A 20112-nucleotide genomic window follows, 5' to 3' on the forward strand; every position below is an offset into this window, starting at 1 on the left:
TCTAATTTAACCAAACTTATTTATTCTTCCTATCACACATAAATGCCAATATTCCAGAGATTTAAAGGATTTAAGGATACATAATACACATGTATTCTACACTATAGTGTATATTAAATTAACTTTCCAGTGGCAGTTCTGCTACAAAACGTTTGTCTTAAAAAGACTCGAAGTGATGGTGTATTCATCCACTCCAGAAGCCAACATTTTTCCACTGTTAGTTATTCGGATTGTCAAGTTTTACAGTTTTATTGGTCTCCAGCCTTCAATGTTATTTCTACAGTTTTGGGGCTAATGCAAGTAACACACCAGCTGAAGAACTGTACTACAGCAATATAATGAAGACATCACTGTGGGTTTCTCGCTATAATGCTCTTGTTTGCCATAAATTATGACTTTGACGGGTTGCTGAAGATGTAGTGAAACGGTAAGCCCTACTGTATCTGTACTGTGGAATGCGCCGGAGTGGCGCAAACGTCCACTCATCCGATGATCAGACAATTTAATCCACTTTATTTCATCACGGTCTATGATTACCGTGACACTTAGCAGTAATTTCTTTCCGAGTAGAAAATTTACCAGTTTTAAATGGCCAAGCAAAATATTTACTGACACCCATAAACATAATCTACGCATTTTGTATCGCTATTCACTACAACCTTACCCTTTTCTTACTCCAACCCAGAATTTAAGATTAACATTTTTATGTATCTCAATTCTCTGAATCTGGATGTGGAATGTAGAATCACAAAACACCTCTTGTGCAACAAAATGTTATTTCTGTGATCAAAAAAAGTTTGTGATTATGGCCCTTTAGGAGCACGAATAATTAGAACAGTTAATGTTGATTCCAAAACTACAAGCCCCCATTTTATAGAAATTTATAATATAAATGTGCTGCACAATAACGCACTGGCAAAGTTAAAAGTAACTGAGATTCGGGGGGATGGGTGGTAAAGACCTATCTATGCTCACTTTACAGGACACAGTACAACAGAAACAGATGTAGCCATTAGAAGAATCAGTTTGTACGAAAATAAGTGAAACTAGTTGATTTTTTCAAACACATATGGTAACTATGAAACCTTTTACATCCAGAGTGTTGTGGTGTGTGTCAAAGCATGAACAACATCAAATGATTCATATTCTAAGGTGGGAAAACATCAAACGATAGTGGACAGCAAACACCAAGCCATCATAAAGTTGTATTTTTTTATTTTTGCTGATTTGTATAATACTGGATTGAAACAAAGAAGCAACTTCATCAAGGTAAATCTTTCAGGGCATCAGGAGATTTTGAAGATCCCTCCGATATGTATTTTTCCAGCTCTGTGGTAATAGTGTCAGTGGCGGCTCCTCGAGGGAGTGCTGCAGGGTGGGGCGGGGGGGTAGTAAACTCCGGAATAGGGCCGAACGGAGTTGAGTAAATAATTAAATAAAACAAATTACATTGCACACGCTGCACCGCCAAATCAGCGATGCAGCGTGCAATGTAATTTTTTTAAATTATTTATTTATTTACTCAACTCCGTTCGGCCCAATTCCGCAGTTTACTACCCCCACCCTACCCCTCCCCCGCAGCACTCCCTCGAGGAGCCGCCACTGAATAGTGTCATATCCTTGATGAAGTCCTGACTTCTATTAAGAAGAAGGGGTGATCCCTGTGGTATTTAGAAGGCCCACAAAGCCTTTCCGGAATGTCCCATTTTTAATTTTTGTTATATGATGGTATAATTGGCTGGTTTGTTGGGTTAAAGCAGGGGTCTCCAAACCGGTCCTGGAGGGCCGGATCCATGCCAGATTTTTAAAATTACTACATGTATCTCAATGGGGATATCCAAAAAATCTGGCATGGATCCGGCCCTCCAGGACCGGTTTGGAGACCCCTGCTTCGAAATTTACGTAGTTGGGTACCTAGGACTTTGGTTGTTCTTCTTAATTGTGTCTTTTAGGTACATCTGGCTTGCACAATCACATATGTTCTGCTTGATCCAAGGTTGTGGACCCCACGTAAAGCTGTGTTTATTGTTGCAGATAAACCGGGTGCACCCACTACCGAGGGCCACCAGGAGCCACGGAAGTTCTTTCTCCTGGGGCGATATGTGCAATCCTCTTCACGTCGAGACTTAAGCAGCCTGAGGAGTACTATAGAAGATGCACTTCACTTTCAAGCTATTAACTTTTCAGATTCCTACAACATTTATTAAAGTGTTTGGTACCTGAATGGGGAACGCCCAAGGGATGCTTTAGCACAGACGGCACAACATGCTGTTATAAGCATCAGGACTCTGCGAAACACCGAAATTACGGAGGCAGGAGACGTTTAACAGATTCTGTGGCATGTGGCTAGTCCTACTTGTCTTACACACACAGTTTGTGCTTCATCCAGAATTTTAACAAAGTGTGATGCTGTTAATATAGAAAATGATGCGTTCATCAATGAAAATAAAATCTAGTCCTTAATGATAGAATTGCCCGTTCTGAACTCCACATCTACCTAGACTCGCAAATATGTAGTCAAATAGGCCCTGAGACCTAGGCCCGGGATTACTGATTGATGGGTCACAGGTGGGAGGGCGCATAGTTGTCAGGCAAACACTCAAGCATGAAACTATTGATCAATCCCACAGATAGGAGCAGAACATTGCAATGGTCAAGGTAGATTGCCCCATTAACCCGTTTACCGCGGCAGCAATTCCGCCGCGGTGCAGCAGGTTTAATGAGTGGGCGGGGCCGAGTCGGCCAAAGGATGTGCGCAGCACTATGAAGGTAGTGCGCCTTGACCGCCGTTGGCCGACAGAAGCACGCAGCGGGTTAAAGGACACATGGTCGGTGCAAGATATGGCATTGATGGACTATACCAGCAAGGGAAAAATGCTATTTCCAAACCAAACAGACAGAGAAGGTGCCCCATACTCAAGACACAGTGAAATTAACCAAAATATTGCATAAATTAGATCACTAAGGGCCAGATGTAGGTAATTCCTATCTACCGACTCTTAAATACCGAATTTTACCGATTTGGTATTTAGGAGTCGGTAAATAGGAAGGGGGGAGATGTAGGTAATTCGAATTTAAGAATTACCGAATCGGTAGGATTCGGTATTTACCGATTCGGTAAATACCGAATCGGTATTGCCCATTGATTCCTTTGGGCCATGAAGCCCATAGGAATCAATGGGCAATACCGATTCAGTATTTACCGAATCGGTAAATACCGAATCCTGCAAGGGTGCAGGGGGTGTCACTTTGACACTCTCTAGCACCCCGATTCCGGACTTGTGTGCCATGTGGTACACAGACATGCCCTAAGGGCATGTCTGTGTGTCACATTGCACAGGTGTGCATGTACAGATGTGCATGCACACCTGAATTCGGCATTTTACCACACAATAGGATTGTGTGGTAAAATACCGATTCTTAAGGGCCTGTGGCACTCTTAGGAGTGCCACCTACATGTGGATTTCCCGAATCAGTAAATATACCAATTCGGTATTTTACCGATTCTAGAAATTTACCAATTCGGTAAATTTACAGAATCGGTAAAATATAGGCCCCCTATATCTGAAAACCCTAATACCGTTCGGTAACGGCCGAATTCGGCCATTACCGACCGGTATTAGGGCTACTACATCTGGCCCTAAGAACTGACAGTAGCTGTGTCTCCACACCTTCAAACTTTACTGAAAAACCATTTAATACTCTGAAAAAGTTGCTCTACTCAGGTGTATTCCTCAACATAAAAAATAGTAGTGATATGTATGCTTTTGGACTATCTTTGTGATCAGTCTTTTAAAAATGGTCTAACAAACAACAGTTTCAACAAAGAACTGTTGCAATTTCAGTTCTAATAAGCGTGACGATACATGACAATTTTGAGCAGTATTCAGAAACCGTCTTCAATGCTGCAGGCATCACAGACATTTGCCTGGCAGTGTGTTTACCGTACACAAACAGAAAATATTCTTGGGCCTTTTGAAATAAATTAGTTGCAACCCAAGGTGGTGGCATAAGGCTGCTGCTTTATCCCGCCTTATTGAAGCCCCACACCGTTTATGAGAAACCAGAGGATAAAACAAAATATAGCCCACATCCATTGTTTATCTATTGCAGTTTATGTTTTTTGGGATCTATAAAATGTATTAAGAGCTCTGCCACTGTTATTTTTCTAGAAAATACACTTAAAGGTAAGTAGATGTTTTAATATAACAATAATTCATACTAATAACTTGTTTTTCATCAGCACTTGTGTTTTAAGGTGATGCATATTATAGGTGTTGATGCTACCCAACTTAATGATACTCAATGTCCCCACCTAGGATGGAAGAGATGCTGAGTCGACCTTGCCAAAATGAGTGCTTGTAACTTGCAGACCACTGTGAGTATTTGTCTTCCTGAGATGTTCGACAATCATCTGAAATGATGGTAGTGTTCACAAAGGCAATCGCTGCAAGGCATCAGGCAAATACAACCTAAGGAATTCTTCACCATTTAAATACAGGGATCCCAAAGCACCATTTCTTGGCAAGTAGTGACACAACATTAGTGAGCAGCAACACGCCTGCCAAAAATCACATCACATGCTGGATTTAAAAGGACAAGACTGCCAATGACTATTTCCGAACCGTGATAACCACAAATCTTTCTCACAGGACAAATTTGACTTGAGAAGCACAGACAACAAATGTTGCATAGAGGTTTTTCTGGCCGCTGTACACAATATGTCGGATGCTAATGGAGATTCACTGCCTCGATGACCAGAGATGCTGTCAACTGGATGAGGGCCAACATGAAGGCTAGAGCCTGGATTAAGAGTTTCTCTGTACTTTTAGCATGATTGAGGACATTCGAGGGCCCTTCCACGGTGTTCATACTCGCTAAAATCTGTGAGCCCAGTGTTGTAGGAAACTTTTAATGAAAGAAAGTATCTGATGAGCACACTTTTCATCATTGCGAAACCTCCCTTGGTCCACAAAGGTTGCCCGTCAATCTCACAATCCCCAGCACAGTTCTACTACAGTCATTGACTCTGGCAAGATTCCCGGGTCATGGAAGGGAGCTGAAAGAGTGGGGATCTTCAAATATGGTGACTGCAGCAATCCAGGACATTGCTAACTAGTTTTATTAGCCGGGCGGCACAGGAACCCTATTCATTAAGCACTTTCTTAATCACATTCGTCTTTTACCGGCAACGAGCTGTACTGTGCCCTCGATGCACTTGTCTTTTGGAATGAAACTGGTTTAATTGAGCAATCCTGTTTACTTATGGTAATTAAAGAAGTAGCTTTATAAAAGGTTGCTCACTTTTGGGCATTTCTTGATTTAAATACTGGATCAAGCAAAACCTTAGGGTACCAGCATGCACTCTGAATTTATTTCGGAAATTTTCTGCCTCCACACGACAGTTGTGCCTCCAAGCACCGATACTCACAAATGAGACAGCTAGAACTATACTTGTGCCTCCGCCATATTTAACATTGTTATAAAATAAATCAAGATTTGACTTAACAAACTGAAGTCTGATATCCCAGAGAGAGGGGAGGATAAGTAGAGCTGGGTGAGGGGTCTCTTGACCAAGATGTGACCATGCTGTAGTTGGGCAAAGATGTGCATAATAAATATAAGTGCCTATGAGGTTCAATATGACACATTCTCTGTGAAGGGCCTACATTTGTTTTCCTTTTCTTTTTTAGGTCTTGCCTAAAGATGGCCTTTAGATGTCTGTTGTCAAAGACCTATTGTGGACAGTACCAAAACTTATAGTTGGCTTTGGGTTGGCCTATTGCGTACCACTGTTTTGATTTCTTTACAATCTAATTTGCTTGATTCTTCATTGATGGAGCATAGCTTTTTTACCGCCCTTTTGACTTGTATCTTTCTACTGCTTACATTCTGGGAACTGCAATCAGCACTCCATTGGATCAGCACGCCATGGGGGTGCATGTGTTATTCAGGGCTCCCTACCTTGTACGCTCTTCCTCACTCCAATCCCAGCTCCATTCAGTCGCTCTACTTTGCTCCCTCAATGCTCATATGTTGCATCCCATACTCTTCCCAGATTTTTTTACTTTGGATATTTTAACTCCTTCTTCTCCAATGCTCTTCCGCTCCGCCTCACCCTGGGTTCGCTACTGTACTCATGCCTTCGCTGTGCCACATTCACTCACTGCTGCATTCTTTAGAAGAAACAAAATGTTTTTGGAGACGGCCAGACATCTGCGACTAACTTGCTCCTTTCTCTTTAATGCGCTTTGCACAAATTTCTTTTAAATTTTACGTAACTGAAAAAATGGGACCCTTTTGATCAGTAAATTAAAAGTGAAAAAAGAACAATACATGGCTGCCCATCATGTACCTGTATGGTGATAAATGCTTACATATATGTCATCACGTCACAGTGTATTCTTTTTCTTCTATTTTTTTGCTGATGCTGGTCTGAATCGGCAAACAAGCATTTGTTCCCTCTTTCTTCCACTGCAGAACATACCGGGTAACACAATTTGATGGTGAGTCCGCTTAGCTTTGACAATGCTCATTTTGGGGAGGGAGAGTTGACACCCCCAGGCAATTTCTTTGCTAATTTTTCCTCCACACATTCCTATCCAATTTCACTTGCTTTGCATTCATTCATGTGGTCCTAGCTAATATGCCTTTGTTACGGCTTCCTTCCCCGCTATGCGTTTTGATGCTCTATTTACTAAATAACTTTCCCCATGCGCTTTTTTGTCTTGACACATGGTGTACTCCTTTACCCCTGTGTTTTATATCCACTACTGCTTTTTAGGTCCATGATATCCCCCTATGATTTTTCACAGCAATCGATTTAGGCCAGTTAGTCAGTTGATGGAACCAGTGGAGGAGTACCACTGAGGCATACACCTAAATAGTAAGCCACTAGCCTTACCACCATGGGATTTTCCAAACAGGAGCTAATTAAATTGGCGCAACAAAATATGACTATAACATGGTCAAGAAAGTACCAACAGAGAAGTCAGATGAAACAAAATCAAGGATAGTTTAGCTATTCAAGAGACTAGATGTAGTAATAAGAATATGCAGTCTGTACGCAGAAGGATACAAGTTTTTTCAAATCTGCATATCGGATCTGCTTCCTTTACCAGCTGTACAAAAGGGGGTTCCCATGAGGCACAGGGTCAGACTAATTTGCATATAGCAATGTCTGAACTGGGGTGGCAGAGTGGGCTAAAGAACGGTGATGGATTAAACCCAGATCTTTTGACTGGGTGTGAGTGTTTGATTGATTCAGATGCTCCGTCCATCACCACCCCCTTTTGTAGCGCTTTTGTTCGCCATAAGTGTGGCAGGGTATGCTCAGACGTGCGTCCCTTGCTCACTTTGCCACTGGATTCAAGCAAGCCGGGCTGAAGACGGCTGGAATGCCAGAAACCGGTCCTCGGAAGCTTGTTTCCGGTCCAGGGAAGACATGGCTTGGCAGTTCGGGCTGGACTGTTCCCATGAGGCACAGGGTCAGACTGATTTGCATATAGCCATGTCTGAACTGGGGTGGCAGAGTGGGCTAAAGAACGGTGATGAATTAAACCCAGATCTTTTGACTGGGTGTGAGTGTTTGATTGATTCAGATGCTCCGTCCATCACCACCCCCTTTTGTACCTCCTTTACCAGCTGAGCATCCTCATCAAATATTGAAAAGTGCGGTCATCCAGCAGAAGGCAGGCATGAGCAAGTTAGGTTTATCACCAGGCTTGGGGAAATATCAGCCTTGGCAACAGCAGAAGAATAAGGAAAAAGTTCTGACCAGCAACCCTGCATGGGACGGAAAGCATGCAACAATATTTCCAACTGACAATAGTAAACTATTCTATACCCACTGGTCGTTGGCATTTTTCACCAAAGGTATCCTAAAAGCACAAGAACCGAAATGTATCTAATTAATGCTAAATGTGTACTGCTGTACTAGAGAGTCATCACTCAAGGACTAAACTGGTGGGGAACTACCATGCTCCAATCTAGAGTTTATTTGCTATGGGAATTTGTTTATAGAGGAATTATACATGAAAGGAGTAGTTGAGAAAGCAGGCAGGATCAAGGACATTTAGAACCTCATAAGTAAGAGAAGCACAATGCACAAAAATTAGGCAACAAAACACCATCCCATAAGAGCAGGCACAAATCTCAGCTTTGCTTTCCTTCAATTTGTTGAATTGAAGGTAAGGTGAAAAAGCCATCCAAGGGCTCAATCAGTAAACTGTTGAAGCTCCTAGATTAGAAATGTATATAGTTCATCTTTCTCTGCCTATGATACAAATCCCATAGAATCCCACTTTTGTTTTCTGACAAGCACATATATACAACATTTAAAAAAAATCAGATAAATAAATGTCACAGAGTAGAAAATTATAAAATTCATAGAAATGTATGAATGCATAGATGAATACAAAATGTATCAATTCTCTCATGAAACATTAACCCAATTCAGTGTTAAAAGGGTCTGCAGAAAATGTGATAGTGATTGGGAAATCTACAATTATGGTATCCAGGGATCCTGATTGATGAACCTTGTGTAATGGAAAGCAAAGAATACATTCCTCCAACAATATGCTGCATGAACTACATTGGTGTAGGTCTTAAGAAACCCTAGAGTTTAGAGGGCAGACTACCTCTCAAAAATCTCCTTTGATTAGGTAACAGCAGTCACCATGCTGAGTCAATGTTTCCAGAAATATCATCATAAGTTTTGAAATCGACAGGAGAAATATCTTTGTGATAATGTATTTTAAAGCTATGCCACACAACACTCTTACAGCAACATGTATGTACCCGTTATGTGCAGGACGTGGTAATCAACTATTTTTTAAATGATTACATGGTTGGGCACTTAAGTATGTGTTTCAGTACTATTTGGAGGGAAAAAAGATAAAACTACAAGGAAGGAAGGAATACATAAGAAACTATTAAAGATTTCAAGAGACAAAATTATGGAAGTTGAAGAGAAAGAGTAAAATGAGAATTGCAGCAGAAAAAATAAAATAAATCAATGAGATTGTGGGGAGAAAGTGAGAGGGAAACAGAGGGACAGGGAAGGGAATATAAGCTCTAGTCTAGAAGATGGTGTAAATTCACATTTACCACTCTGGTTTAGTAAAAAGGAAAGAAAATTGCAAACGCCAACAGATATCCCACTTATCCATCAATCTTTTAGTATTGCACAGTTAGAATATTTTACTCACAGGTGTCTCTCTTGGCTATCATACCTGCCCAAACTTGGAATGAGCCAAATATTTAGGCGATTTGAGATGTGCTCAGTCAGCCGAACGGGTCTTAACTTTGCCAGGCAGAATATGTAGGGGTATGTGTCCTCTGTGGACGAGGCACGTAGGGCAATGCGGTTTTGTATTCAATCTAGGGGACTAGTCCCTTCAAGAAATGTGCGATTTTTAAAATATTTTTACTTTACAAATACATCTGCAGCGGAGTTTAGGCACACAAAGGGAAGCAGGCGTGTCAATATAAGCATAGAAGAGCCCCCAGAAGCAGTCTTGGCCTCCCTCTTTATAGAGCTAAGAAACCAATACCAGTTTATCCCTAGGCATAACAGTCTGTTGATTATGTCTATGATAGACTACTATGGAGTTAAGGAAATTTCATTATGATGAAGACTATTACAGTGTGACGAAATTGAGAAAAATGCATTAATGGCATGCAAATTTAAAGAGTTCCAATGTCAGGTTTAGAAACTGGCCTATCAGTATTCTCAAACAAATCCTTGCACAGCAAATTCAGTCTCAGTAATAAACTCAGTGGCTGGGTGGAGTGACATTTAACATCAACCAGTACAGCAGAAGGATACTGCAGCTGAGGTTCAACGCTGCTATCTAATGGTTTCTCAAACTTACTACTCCCCTTAGTAAACCATGTTCACTTTGTAGTGTGGAGACCCCACCATTTCTAGTTTTATATTACTAATTGGTTGATCAGACCCTGTTAATTCCATGACAACTACTGACACCGCTAAGTCTACAAAACAGAAGCTCTGGTCTTCGTATGACTGTATGAGCTTGTGTTTCATAGACATCTGGCTTAAAACTTAAATTGCTAAGGTGAGAGGATGTGGCCTAACGGTTAGAGCGGCTGACCTCCAAGCTGGGGAACAGAGTTCGAGTCTGAGCAGGGACGCTCAACATCCTGTGATTCTGGGCAAATTACTTAACCTCTTGAGCGCTCATCCTCGTCATGAGCCACAGCGCTCCGGTGCTCATGACGAGCTGAGCTCATCATGACAGCGCCCGTTAGATGGAACGCTCGCATGCTGGGCTGATTCCCCTGCTGTGCTGAACGTTCCATTGGAATGGGCGCGGTCATGACAAGCTCAGCTCCTCATAAGCACCGGAGCGCCGTGGCTCATGACGAGCTGACCTCGTCATGATCATGGGGACGCTGTACGCGCCCCCTGCCCCCCCCAGCACAGCGGGGGAATCCCGCCAGCGGCAAAGGGGTTAATCTCTCTGTGCCTAAAAAATGATGGTGCTCATGTAAAGCGCTCTGATACTTTCGGGTCGAGATCTCGCTATAAAAAACTCCACAAAAAAAAGTAACAACATACTCAGTCCACACCTCTCTAAAATGTGAAGGATTTAAAGATTACTCAATAACCCGTTTCTTCGAAACAAACTACTCTAGAAACAGAACATTTTTGGGGCCGGATGTAGCATTTACGCATTGTGCAAAAATTGATTCATCTAGTTGTTACTAGTACAAACTACACGCAAAAGGTTTGTGTCAACTTTGCACAAATCAAAACATCAGGCATAGAAACAAAGCATTACATCAATAAAGTCTGCACAATGCAGTGAGAAACTAATCCAGATTACAAGACAAATTACCTTTCAGATAGAAGTTCCTAGAGAGGTTTTTACATCTCATAGGATAAAAACAGAAATAGCTTCAACAGAGTGCAAATTTCTCCTTGAACTTTCTAAATTAGGCTCCACTAATCTTTATCTCTTGCAGTCAGCTGGCGGCTAACATTTTCCAAAATTAAATGAGAAAAGAACGGCTTTGTGAGCGTCCCTGACATTCCAGACACTATTAGCATTATTCGCCATTTATTTTTTGAAACAAAGGACGCTACTGTAGCTGCGGCGCAGGTGTGTGCCTGCGTGACGCTGTCCTAGCCTGGGAAACCAGCTTCTCAATCACCCCCTAAAAAATCACTACAGCACACCTACTACCTCAAATGATACCACTATAAAAATAAAATTGTCATAGTTGCAAAAGTAACAAGAAAAGGCAAATAGGTCCTCTTGATTAGCTTGCTGAGCTTCTAAATAACCCCAAAGGTTTTCAGCTGTGCAGGTCTTTTATATATTTATTCGAGACTTTTATATGGGAAAGCTGTAACTTGTAGAGAAGCAGTGAATTAGGGCAGATGTCTAGTACCTATATGTCTGCCCCGATTGAGAGAATACACAACTGCTAGATGTATTTCTATAGGGGTTAGAAAAGCCGAAGACGGCCAACTCAATGCCAGATATTCTACATAACCATTAGCAATGCAAATTATTTATATCTAGATTAATGATATGTAAATGTATCTCCTGTGAACAGCCTCGAAACCAGGCATGTGATAAGACATCTCTTCACCTTAAAGTGGACACCTCTGGCTTGGAAAATACAGAAACTGAATTGTAAAAAAATATTATTTGTAGGGGAAGAAGGAGAAGCTGGGCACAGACTGCAAAGTGACCCCTGGGAGATAAATCAAAGTTTTCCCTCAGTTTGAGGCAAAGCAGAGTAGGACTGCATGAGACGTATCAGTGACCAAGTAATTGCCAGATAATAATATAACATTTACTCGAGTCTTCACCTAAAGGCTGAAGGTTTCCATAACAAATGAAAATAACATAGTGTCAGACATGGAAATTACAATGCCATCAGAAGGGTCATCAAAAGAGAAAATAAGATAAAGAGTGACATCATCTGGAAACTTGCGTTTCAGCAGTGTAAAAAAGGATTAATAAAATGATAATAACACGTTATTATCAGCCAAACTGGGATGGGGCTTGCCTGTAATCACAGCCAGCAGGGGGGGAAATATGTGCACTTAAATGCGTATCACCGTTTGGCCTGCCATCTTGGCCCCGGGCAAACAGTCATGCGCACTTACCATTTTCTCCACCCTGCGGTATTGTATAGCTTTGGGGTGAGAACATGCACACGCTCCGAGTCCCTGTCTGAGAGCCGAACCACAACGCTCAGACCAATCATGACGCTGCTGCCATGCTGGTGACGTGTCATGATTGGCGTAGGGACGCCTGCGTGCTTCTGGCTTCCAGGACGAGAGACGGCAGCGTGCAGAGGTAAGTGTTTTTTAATTTCTTTTTCACTCCCCGGCCCCGCTCCAGCCACTACTGCATCTGGATGGCCACAGATGCAGCTCTTCCAGCCACTGTCTGACCTTGTCTGGTTGGAATGTGCTTTTAAACAAAGAAAGGACATAAATACACGTCTGTGTTCCCTAGCTAAAAATGACTAAACGCTTAATATTTACAATTTGATTTCTTCTATCTACATCAATATATACAGCGTACACCTTACATGTAATAATACAATAAAAGAATCAGATTTGGCACTGAAAAGGAAGTATCTGGTGACACTGTTAAAAAGCAACAAGGAGATGACTTCATGTTTTTGCTTCCTAACTAATTTAACCCCTTCCTTGCTGCCGTCGGCCATTGGCCGACGGCAGCACTACCTCCCCAGTGCTGCCGTCTGCCAATGGACGTCGCGGCCGCGCCCGTTTTGCGGAAGTGCCGCACTGCGGGGAAATCGTGGCCGCAAGAAAGAGGTTAAATCATATGTTGGAACATTGAAAATATTTATTCTGTTTTGACTCACTTGCCCAGCATGTAAACATCAAGAGAGCACACCCAAGTTGCAAACACAGTTCCACTTGAGTTCTTTAATCATCAGATGTTTCAGAATTATGAGAAGGTGTGAATTGGAGGAGGGGGAAAGCAGCACACATGGATGGGAGAGAGAGCAAGACAGGGGAAGGGGTGAAGCATATGTGAAAGAGAGTAACATAGCTGGGGACGTTTGACGGGAAGAAGCGCACAGGCGAGTGAGCACCTGGGGCAGATATTCAGCAGAGGGAGAAGCAAAAAAAAGAGCTAGAACACGTGCAGTCTCTGAGTGCTTAACCAAAAAAACACATAGTTGCCTAAAAGTGAACAGTGGAAGGATAGAAGTCAGCCAAATAAATTGATGGTATAAAGGCTGTGCTCCAGGGATGAGGCACACACAAGAAGAGGAAGACAGGCCACTGAATATGAAACAAGCAAGTGGGGGTGACAAGGAAGTCAAACAATTGTAAGAAATGGATGGGCTGTAAGCCTACTAAGCGTGTGCTGTCTGGCGGGCAACCCTAGAGAATTAGGGTGACTGAATCCTATCCAACAAAGTATGGACTGTGTCAGTGCCTCTGGTACACAATCAACACCATATTCTTCTTTGTGCTAGAAAAATGTGAGAAAGACAAAGCAAAGATGTGAAAGGGGATTGTGTCAGAATGCAGTCGCAGCTCGTGCAGCTGAGCGCGGTGGGAGGGAGTGGAAGCGACAAACGACGGAATAGGGAAAATAAAATATATAAAACCACTTACCTTTAGCTCGCCGCATTGCTGAGTCAGGCATGCGGCAAGCACAAGGTAAGTGATTTTATTTTTTAGTTAATTTATTTCCCCAATTCCGTTGTTTGTCACTTACACATCACCACGCTTACCTGCATGAGCCGTGAATATCAAAATGAGGAAGGGGCGTTCTTCAAGTAAGGGTAAGTGTATTAGAGTGAGCATTTGTGTGTACGCACGCATGTGTGTTTCTCAAAGTGACTGTCAAAGCAGCAAATCAAGTGAGTGCATGAGTGTAGCACAGCAAGTGTGTGCATGTCTAGCAGTGAGCGTGTGCATGCCTAGCAGTGAGTGTGTTCATGCCTAGCTGTGAATGAGAGCATGTCTAGCAGTGAGTGTGTGCATGCCTATCAGTGAGTGTGTACATGCCTAGCAGTGAGCGTGTGCATGCCTAGCAGTGAGTGTGTGCATGTCTAGCAGTGAGCATGTGCATGTCTAGCAGTGAGTGTGTTCATGCCTAGCTGTGAATGAGAGCATGTCTAGCAGTGAGTGTGTGCATGCCTAGCAGTGAGCATGTACATGCCTAGCAGTGAGCGTGTACATGCCTAGCATTGAGTGTGTGCATGTCTAGCAGTGAGCGTGTGCATGCCTAGCAGGGAGCGTGTGCATGCCTAGCAGTGATTGAGAGCATATCTAGCAGTGAGTGTGTGGAAATCTAGTAGTGAGTGTTTGCCTGTCCAGCCATATAACAGTGAGAGTGGGAAACAGAAGGACAGAAAGAGAGAGTGTAGTAGTGAAAAGAGTGTGTGTAGTAATGAGATCATATAAATAAATAGTAGTGTGTGTGTTTTTTCCCTTCCAAGTCCATTAAAAAGACATAACCAATGTTGTGCAAGTTTGTAACTTTGAGCAACTTACCATCAAAGTACTAGCGGACATACATTCAAGACAAAAAATAAAAACTGAGACACGTGGCACTTCCTAGCGTTCACAGATTTAGCTGCCCATGCTGTGATAAGATACAGGAAACATGAGTAAGCCATTATATAGATACGCAAGAGGATGTATGACGTTTCAACGCATGCTTTTACCACGCATGCCTTTACAAGGCAGGAATTACAACGCAAGTCGTTACAACGACTTGCGCTGGGGGGCGCTGGCTAGTGGAATAATTTAATTTTCTATTCCAACTCCAGTCCCCGTGGATAGTAGGGAAGGTGTTGGATAGAAATTAAACTAATCCCTATCCAACAGCGCCCTCCAGCGAAAGTCGTTGTAACGACTTTCGTTTTAAATCCTGCGTTGTAATGGTAGTGCGGGGTAAAAGTTTCGTTGTAAACAATGTTCCCCTACACAAGATGATGTGAAGGCTTCTTGTTATGTCCATATGAAAAGTGGTAAATCTTGAGTTGCATGAGTTTTTGTGAAATTGGAACATGTTTATTTTGTCCACATGTTGTAAGGGGTATCCACAACTCTCTCGTATTGATAAGTATGCAGAGAATCAAAAAAGCACATAAGGGAATGATCGATAGTCTTATAAATCTAATTAAGATATGATTAAAAAAACTTGCACAGCCTATCCATGTATCCTAATCCATCCCATCCTAATCCAGGCGTAAAATATATTTTGTATAGTTGCCATAATGGTTAAAGGAAGACCAAATCATGGTGAAATAGGGTTAATCTGATGTGCAGCATTTTGAAGAATTAGATGAAGGAAACCTAACACTAGACTTAGTTATCAAGATGGGGGTTAAACTTGTGACGCGCCATCCGGTGTCATCTGCATGGTACATCAAATGTTCCAATAAGGTACTTGCCAGGGGGACACTTCAGTTATAAGCCACTCCTACTGGGTTTAACCCCTTCACTGCGGCGGCTATTCCGCCGCAGTGCTAAGGGGGCGGGGTGGCCGTGCGGCGGGCGCATGCTAGTGACGGAACTGCTCCGTCACCAGCCGGGGTTGCGCTGTGCTCATGACGGAGCGGTTCCGTCACGGCCCCGCCCGCTCAATAGAACGTTCAGCGCAGGCGCGGAATCCGCACCACGCAGGCGTTCCGAGCGGGCCGCAACGGAACCGCTCCGTCATCAGCACAGCGCGACCGCGGCTGATGACAGAGTGGTTCCGTCACCAGCAGGGGAGGGGTTAACGAAGCAGCCAGTCCTGCTGAATTTGTGTTTCAACAGCGGCCCAGGAGTAGGAGAGCTGCCACACACACTAATTTTCCTCTGCATCCCAGCAGGTGAATGTGGTTACTAGACATGCCAAAGGGTTATTCCTTGAATAGGAAACAATTGCCCTACCCACCAATTCCTTTGGTTTGTGTCAAAGTGAACTAATGCGTCATGCAGAGAAAACAATATAAAAAGAATTGTCTTCATACAAAGCATAAGATAAAGAAACGAATGCAACAAAAAGTCCCATGATTTAGTGTGCGGTTCAGATGTAAAGTAGCAGGCAGCGGAAGTGCAGCTCTCAGAGCTTGCGTCCCACAGGTCCTTTCAGATTTAAAGTAGTCCCTCACGCATTCCAATAGAATGCGTTTCGTTATGAGGTGGAAGGATACATCTAAAGAGCGAATCGCATGATGGTGAGTCTAAAGTACTTATATGGACTGCACCAAGATTTGACTGAAGTTTTCAAGCCAATGGCTGAAGGATCACTGAATAAAGTCAATGGTTTGAAGGGGCTGACCCAAAGTCCACTCTCCATATACTGAGCACTTCACCAGAAAAATTCAAATGGAAGGACTCAATTTCCATCATCAAACTGAGACAACCTCTTGTCAAACCTATCTAATTTAGCTATTGGTCATAACTCTACTTGTAGTATTTTAGTATACAGCACAGATACATGAGAAAAAAACAAAATTGACTTTCACTTAGATTGTGTTTTATTTATCAAAAAGCATTATTTCTCTCCATTTCTTTCTTGGAAATTGTACCTTTTAAAAGCTTTAAAAGGTGGCTAGCTCGTCTTCTTGGCGTTTTTAATCAGGAGAGTGCCATTTACGCTACCAGGGGGATAAAAGCTGCTGTTCGTGGCAAAGCGATTTGGTTGCCTATAACCAACTGGAGGAGGGGGGTTAGATCTCTTATACCTTAGCCATGATGAAATAATAAATGTGCTTCCCTTTCTCCTGTTCTCCTCTCTCTCACCCTTTTTTTTTCTCTCTGTTCAATAATTTTCTCCTTCGCTGATAATCAAATATCTTCAGTGCATCTGTTATGTATTATAAGTTAGATATGATGTTTTTCCAATAGCTTCTGTCTGTACTTTTTGTTATTATTCGCTGACATTATTATTGTATTTTGACCCCTGTCTTAACTGGTTCTGGCAATTAAAAAAAAAGGAAATTGTACCTTTTAAGCCCTGATGAAGGTGATAACATCTTGCTTTCACCGAAACGTATGTAGGCCAGCTACACACATCTGAGAATTCCACCTAAGATCCATGCCAAGGAAAGGATTTTTCAAAACCCAAATGATGGACTGACGCCATTTTGAATGTATATTTATAAGACAAACAGATCACTGACTCAGATGTGTTTCCTTGTGAATATATTTGCACAGTATGAGAGCTAGTATGTCTGAGAGGAATGAATGGTGAGATAGGTTGAATGAGGAATGATTTTGATTTCACTTGTTCTTTTTCTGTGGGGGTTATTAACTGATATAAATATTTATGAATAGAGAAATAATAGAAAGTGATTTCTCTTCCTTATCTTTGAATGATATTGTAAATAATCTCATGTTTTGTATGCTCTGAAAAAATTTTTTTATATAAAAAAAGAAATAAAAAAAGAGAAATAATGCTTTTTGATAAATCAAACACAATCTAAATGAAAGTCAATTTTGTTTTTATCTCGGGTATCTGTGCAGTATACTAAAATACTACAAGTAGAGTTATGACCAATAGCTAAATTAGATAGGTTTGACAAGAGGTTGTCTCAGTTTGTACTTAATTTATCCCCCTCCACGTGGACCTTACATAACTAGGGGGTACCTTGGCTTTATAGCAGCTCATTTTCCATCATCTACATTAAACATAACAAATATAAATACGCTTTGCACATATCACTAAGTGCATGGCAGAGAATGGGACATGGATGCTGTTTTACATGTAAAAACAAGGGGGTGGTGATGAACATCCATCACCACCCCCTTTTCTGAATCGTTTTGTCCACCGTAAGCGTGGAAGGGTATACTCAGATGTGAGTCCCTTGCTCATTGCACCATCAGGATTCAAGCAAGCCGGGCCGAAGACGGCTGAAATGCCAGAAACCGGTCCCCGGAAGCTTGTTTCCTTCCCAGTATAAGAATTGGCTTGGTAGTTTGGTCTGCCCTGTTCCCATGATGCACTGGGCCAGGGACAGACTAATTTGCATGTAGCCAGGTTCTGAGCTGGGATGGTGCAGTGAGCTAAAAAACGGTGATGGATCAAGCCCTGATCTTTGGACTGGGTAGGAGTGTTCTGCTTAATTCAGATACTCTGTCCATCACCACCCCCTTTTCTGAATCGTTTTACATGTAATGCATTCAAAAGGATGTGTTTTTATGACGATTTACTTACTGATGGCATCGTGGTACACTTAATCAACACAGAAACACACCTACACCTTGCTTTGCTCTCCCCGGAAACAGTTGCCGTCACAGCAACAAACAACAGCATTCAATGTATTTTGAAGGGATTTACCTTGTGCGTCTTGCTCGCTGGACTTTGGACTACTCCGCAATCTGCGCTCTGTTTTCTTTAGCCCGACTCCGCCGCTCAGTCCACTGCTCCCACCATTGTAGCTCTTCACGTAGTTATTGTACATACTTGTGCAGCTGCTGACATGGTTTTTGTAGATGGAGGAGGGCGGACTGTTAAGGCGGTTTTGTCGGTCAACCTGTCGTTCTTTACTTTTTTTGTGCTGTGGTTTGCTGTACTGGTCTTCTCTGGTAATGTAGCTGGACATTCCATAAAGTGGTATGATTTCTGAAAACACAGGATTTTATGGTAAATTGAAAAATGAACTGCAACTGGAAACAGATATTAGACCATAAGAAAATTAAAAAGCAAAACAAATTGATTTGATCTGTCCAATACCCCACGCCAACGAGAGATCTAGTTTGCTAGGCCACCTCTTAGTGCCCTCAGAAGGATGAGTGGCCATGCTCTAAGAATGTGACCAAGTGGCACTTGGCAAACTGGTCTGTTGGAAGTCACAGATGCTTAAGGCTGCACACCGTGTGCAATGAAAAAGTTACAGTGTTTGCTGCTAAACATTGTACTGGGGAGTGGAATGGTCTCCAGGACCCTGAAATAACCAAATGGTTAGGCAAGGCATATTATACATGTCTGATATAAATAAATAAATAGGGTTAAAGGGTATGTGACTGTATAGGCAAATGCATACCCTACTTCACATTCAATATTAAGTAATGGTGGCTATTCCTGAAGAACAAGAGCCACCCTGGGAAGTAGCTTGGCTGATCAGTGAAAAGAATAACCCGACAGTAGGCATCAAGGAGACGCACCATCCAATCAAAAGGACACAGGAGCGGGCAAGGAAAGACTATATGTGTATAAAAGGGGGGGGGGGGGATTCGACTAAGAAGAAGGAAAACGTGTGTAATATTTTTGACCTGTAAAAGACTCATTGAAACAATGGAAACAGTTTAATTATTCTAGAGCCAGGAAAAAATAGAATGTTACCATGTTTTAATTTATTGGATTGATTCTGCTTGAGACCATATTACAGTAATAAGGATGTGATTGGGAAGGGTTGCGAATGGTGCAGTTTTAGACAACACACTCTTCAGTTGCATTTCCCACATTTGCAATTTGAAGTACATGGAAATAACCAGTCCCCACAGAATGTCACAACTGTTGGCCAATCGCCTATGATAATAACCCAGTCTTCACTTTCCAAGGTCCGCAACTGAGCCCCATCACCTCCAAAACACAAACACTTAAGCCTGAGCCCACCTCGGTCTAAATATCAGTTTTGTAGCACGTTTTCATAGCTTTTGGTGAGACAGGGGATGAAAGGTGGTGGTGGTGGTGGCTGGTTTGGTAACTGAAGAGAAATTTCCACAGAATATGCAAAGTAAATAAGTATGTGACCCTATTCTCCCCATGGGACACTTGTTATTAATCCAGGAGAAAGGTTGCCACAATTACTAGGCAAAACAGCATTTCATCAATGAGGGACTAACCTAGAGAAGTTCTAGGAGCGTTTGCTGGAAGGGCATACATGGTCGCTAATGGGTCTTCGTACTATAGAGTGCTCTTTTACGGACTCCTAGAGGCCTTTGTGAATCACCCCAGAAACAGCAAACTTCCTATGAGTAAAAGTGCAAACCGGGCACAGTCGTTTTTGTATGCACGAATTGCATAGGACTATTATCATTTTAGGGCCTGTTGACAATGATATGTAAAAGTACATAAGAGATTACTACAGGTGTTCTCGTTCACATAATCTTGCATGCCTTCGTGAATTGGTCGCATGAAG

At 42.2% G+C, this 20112-nt stretch overlaps 1 protein-coding gene across 4 annotated transcripts in view; it reads right to left on the reverse strand.

Annotated features, from left to right (window-relative positions):
* Positions 1-20112, reverse strand: part of FNDC3B (fibronectin type III domain containing 3B) — a 534350-nt gene that overhangs the window by 176457 nt on the left and 337781 nt on the right. For all 4 annotated transcript variants that reach the window (XM_086944392.1, XM_086944390.1, XM_086944391.1 and 1 more), the window contains one exon: positions 18309-18593. In XM_086944392.1, the coding sequence (XP_086800518.1) occupies positions 18309-18593 (285 nt within the window). The remainder of the gene's footprint in view (positions 1-18308; positions 18594-20112) is intronic.

Source organism: Lissotriton vulgaris, chromosome 11 (assembly GCF_964263255.1).
Source record: "Lissotriton vulgaris chromosome 11, aLisVul1.2, whole genome shotgun sequence".
NCBI classification, from domain to species: Eukaryota; Metazoa; Chordata; class Amphibia; order Caudata; family Salamandridae; genus Lissotriton; species Lissotriton vulgaris.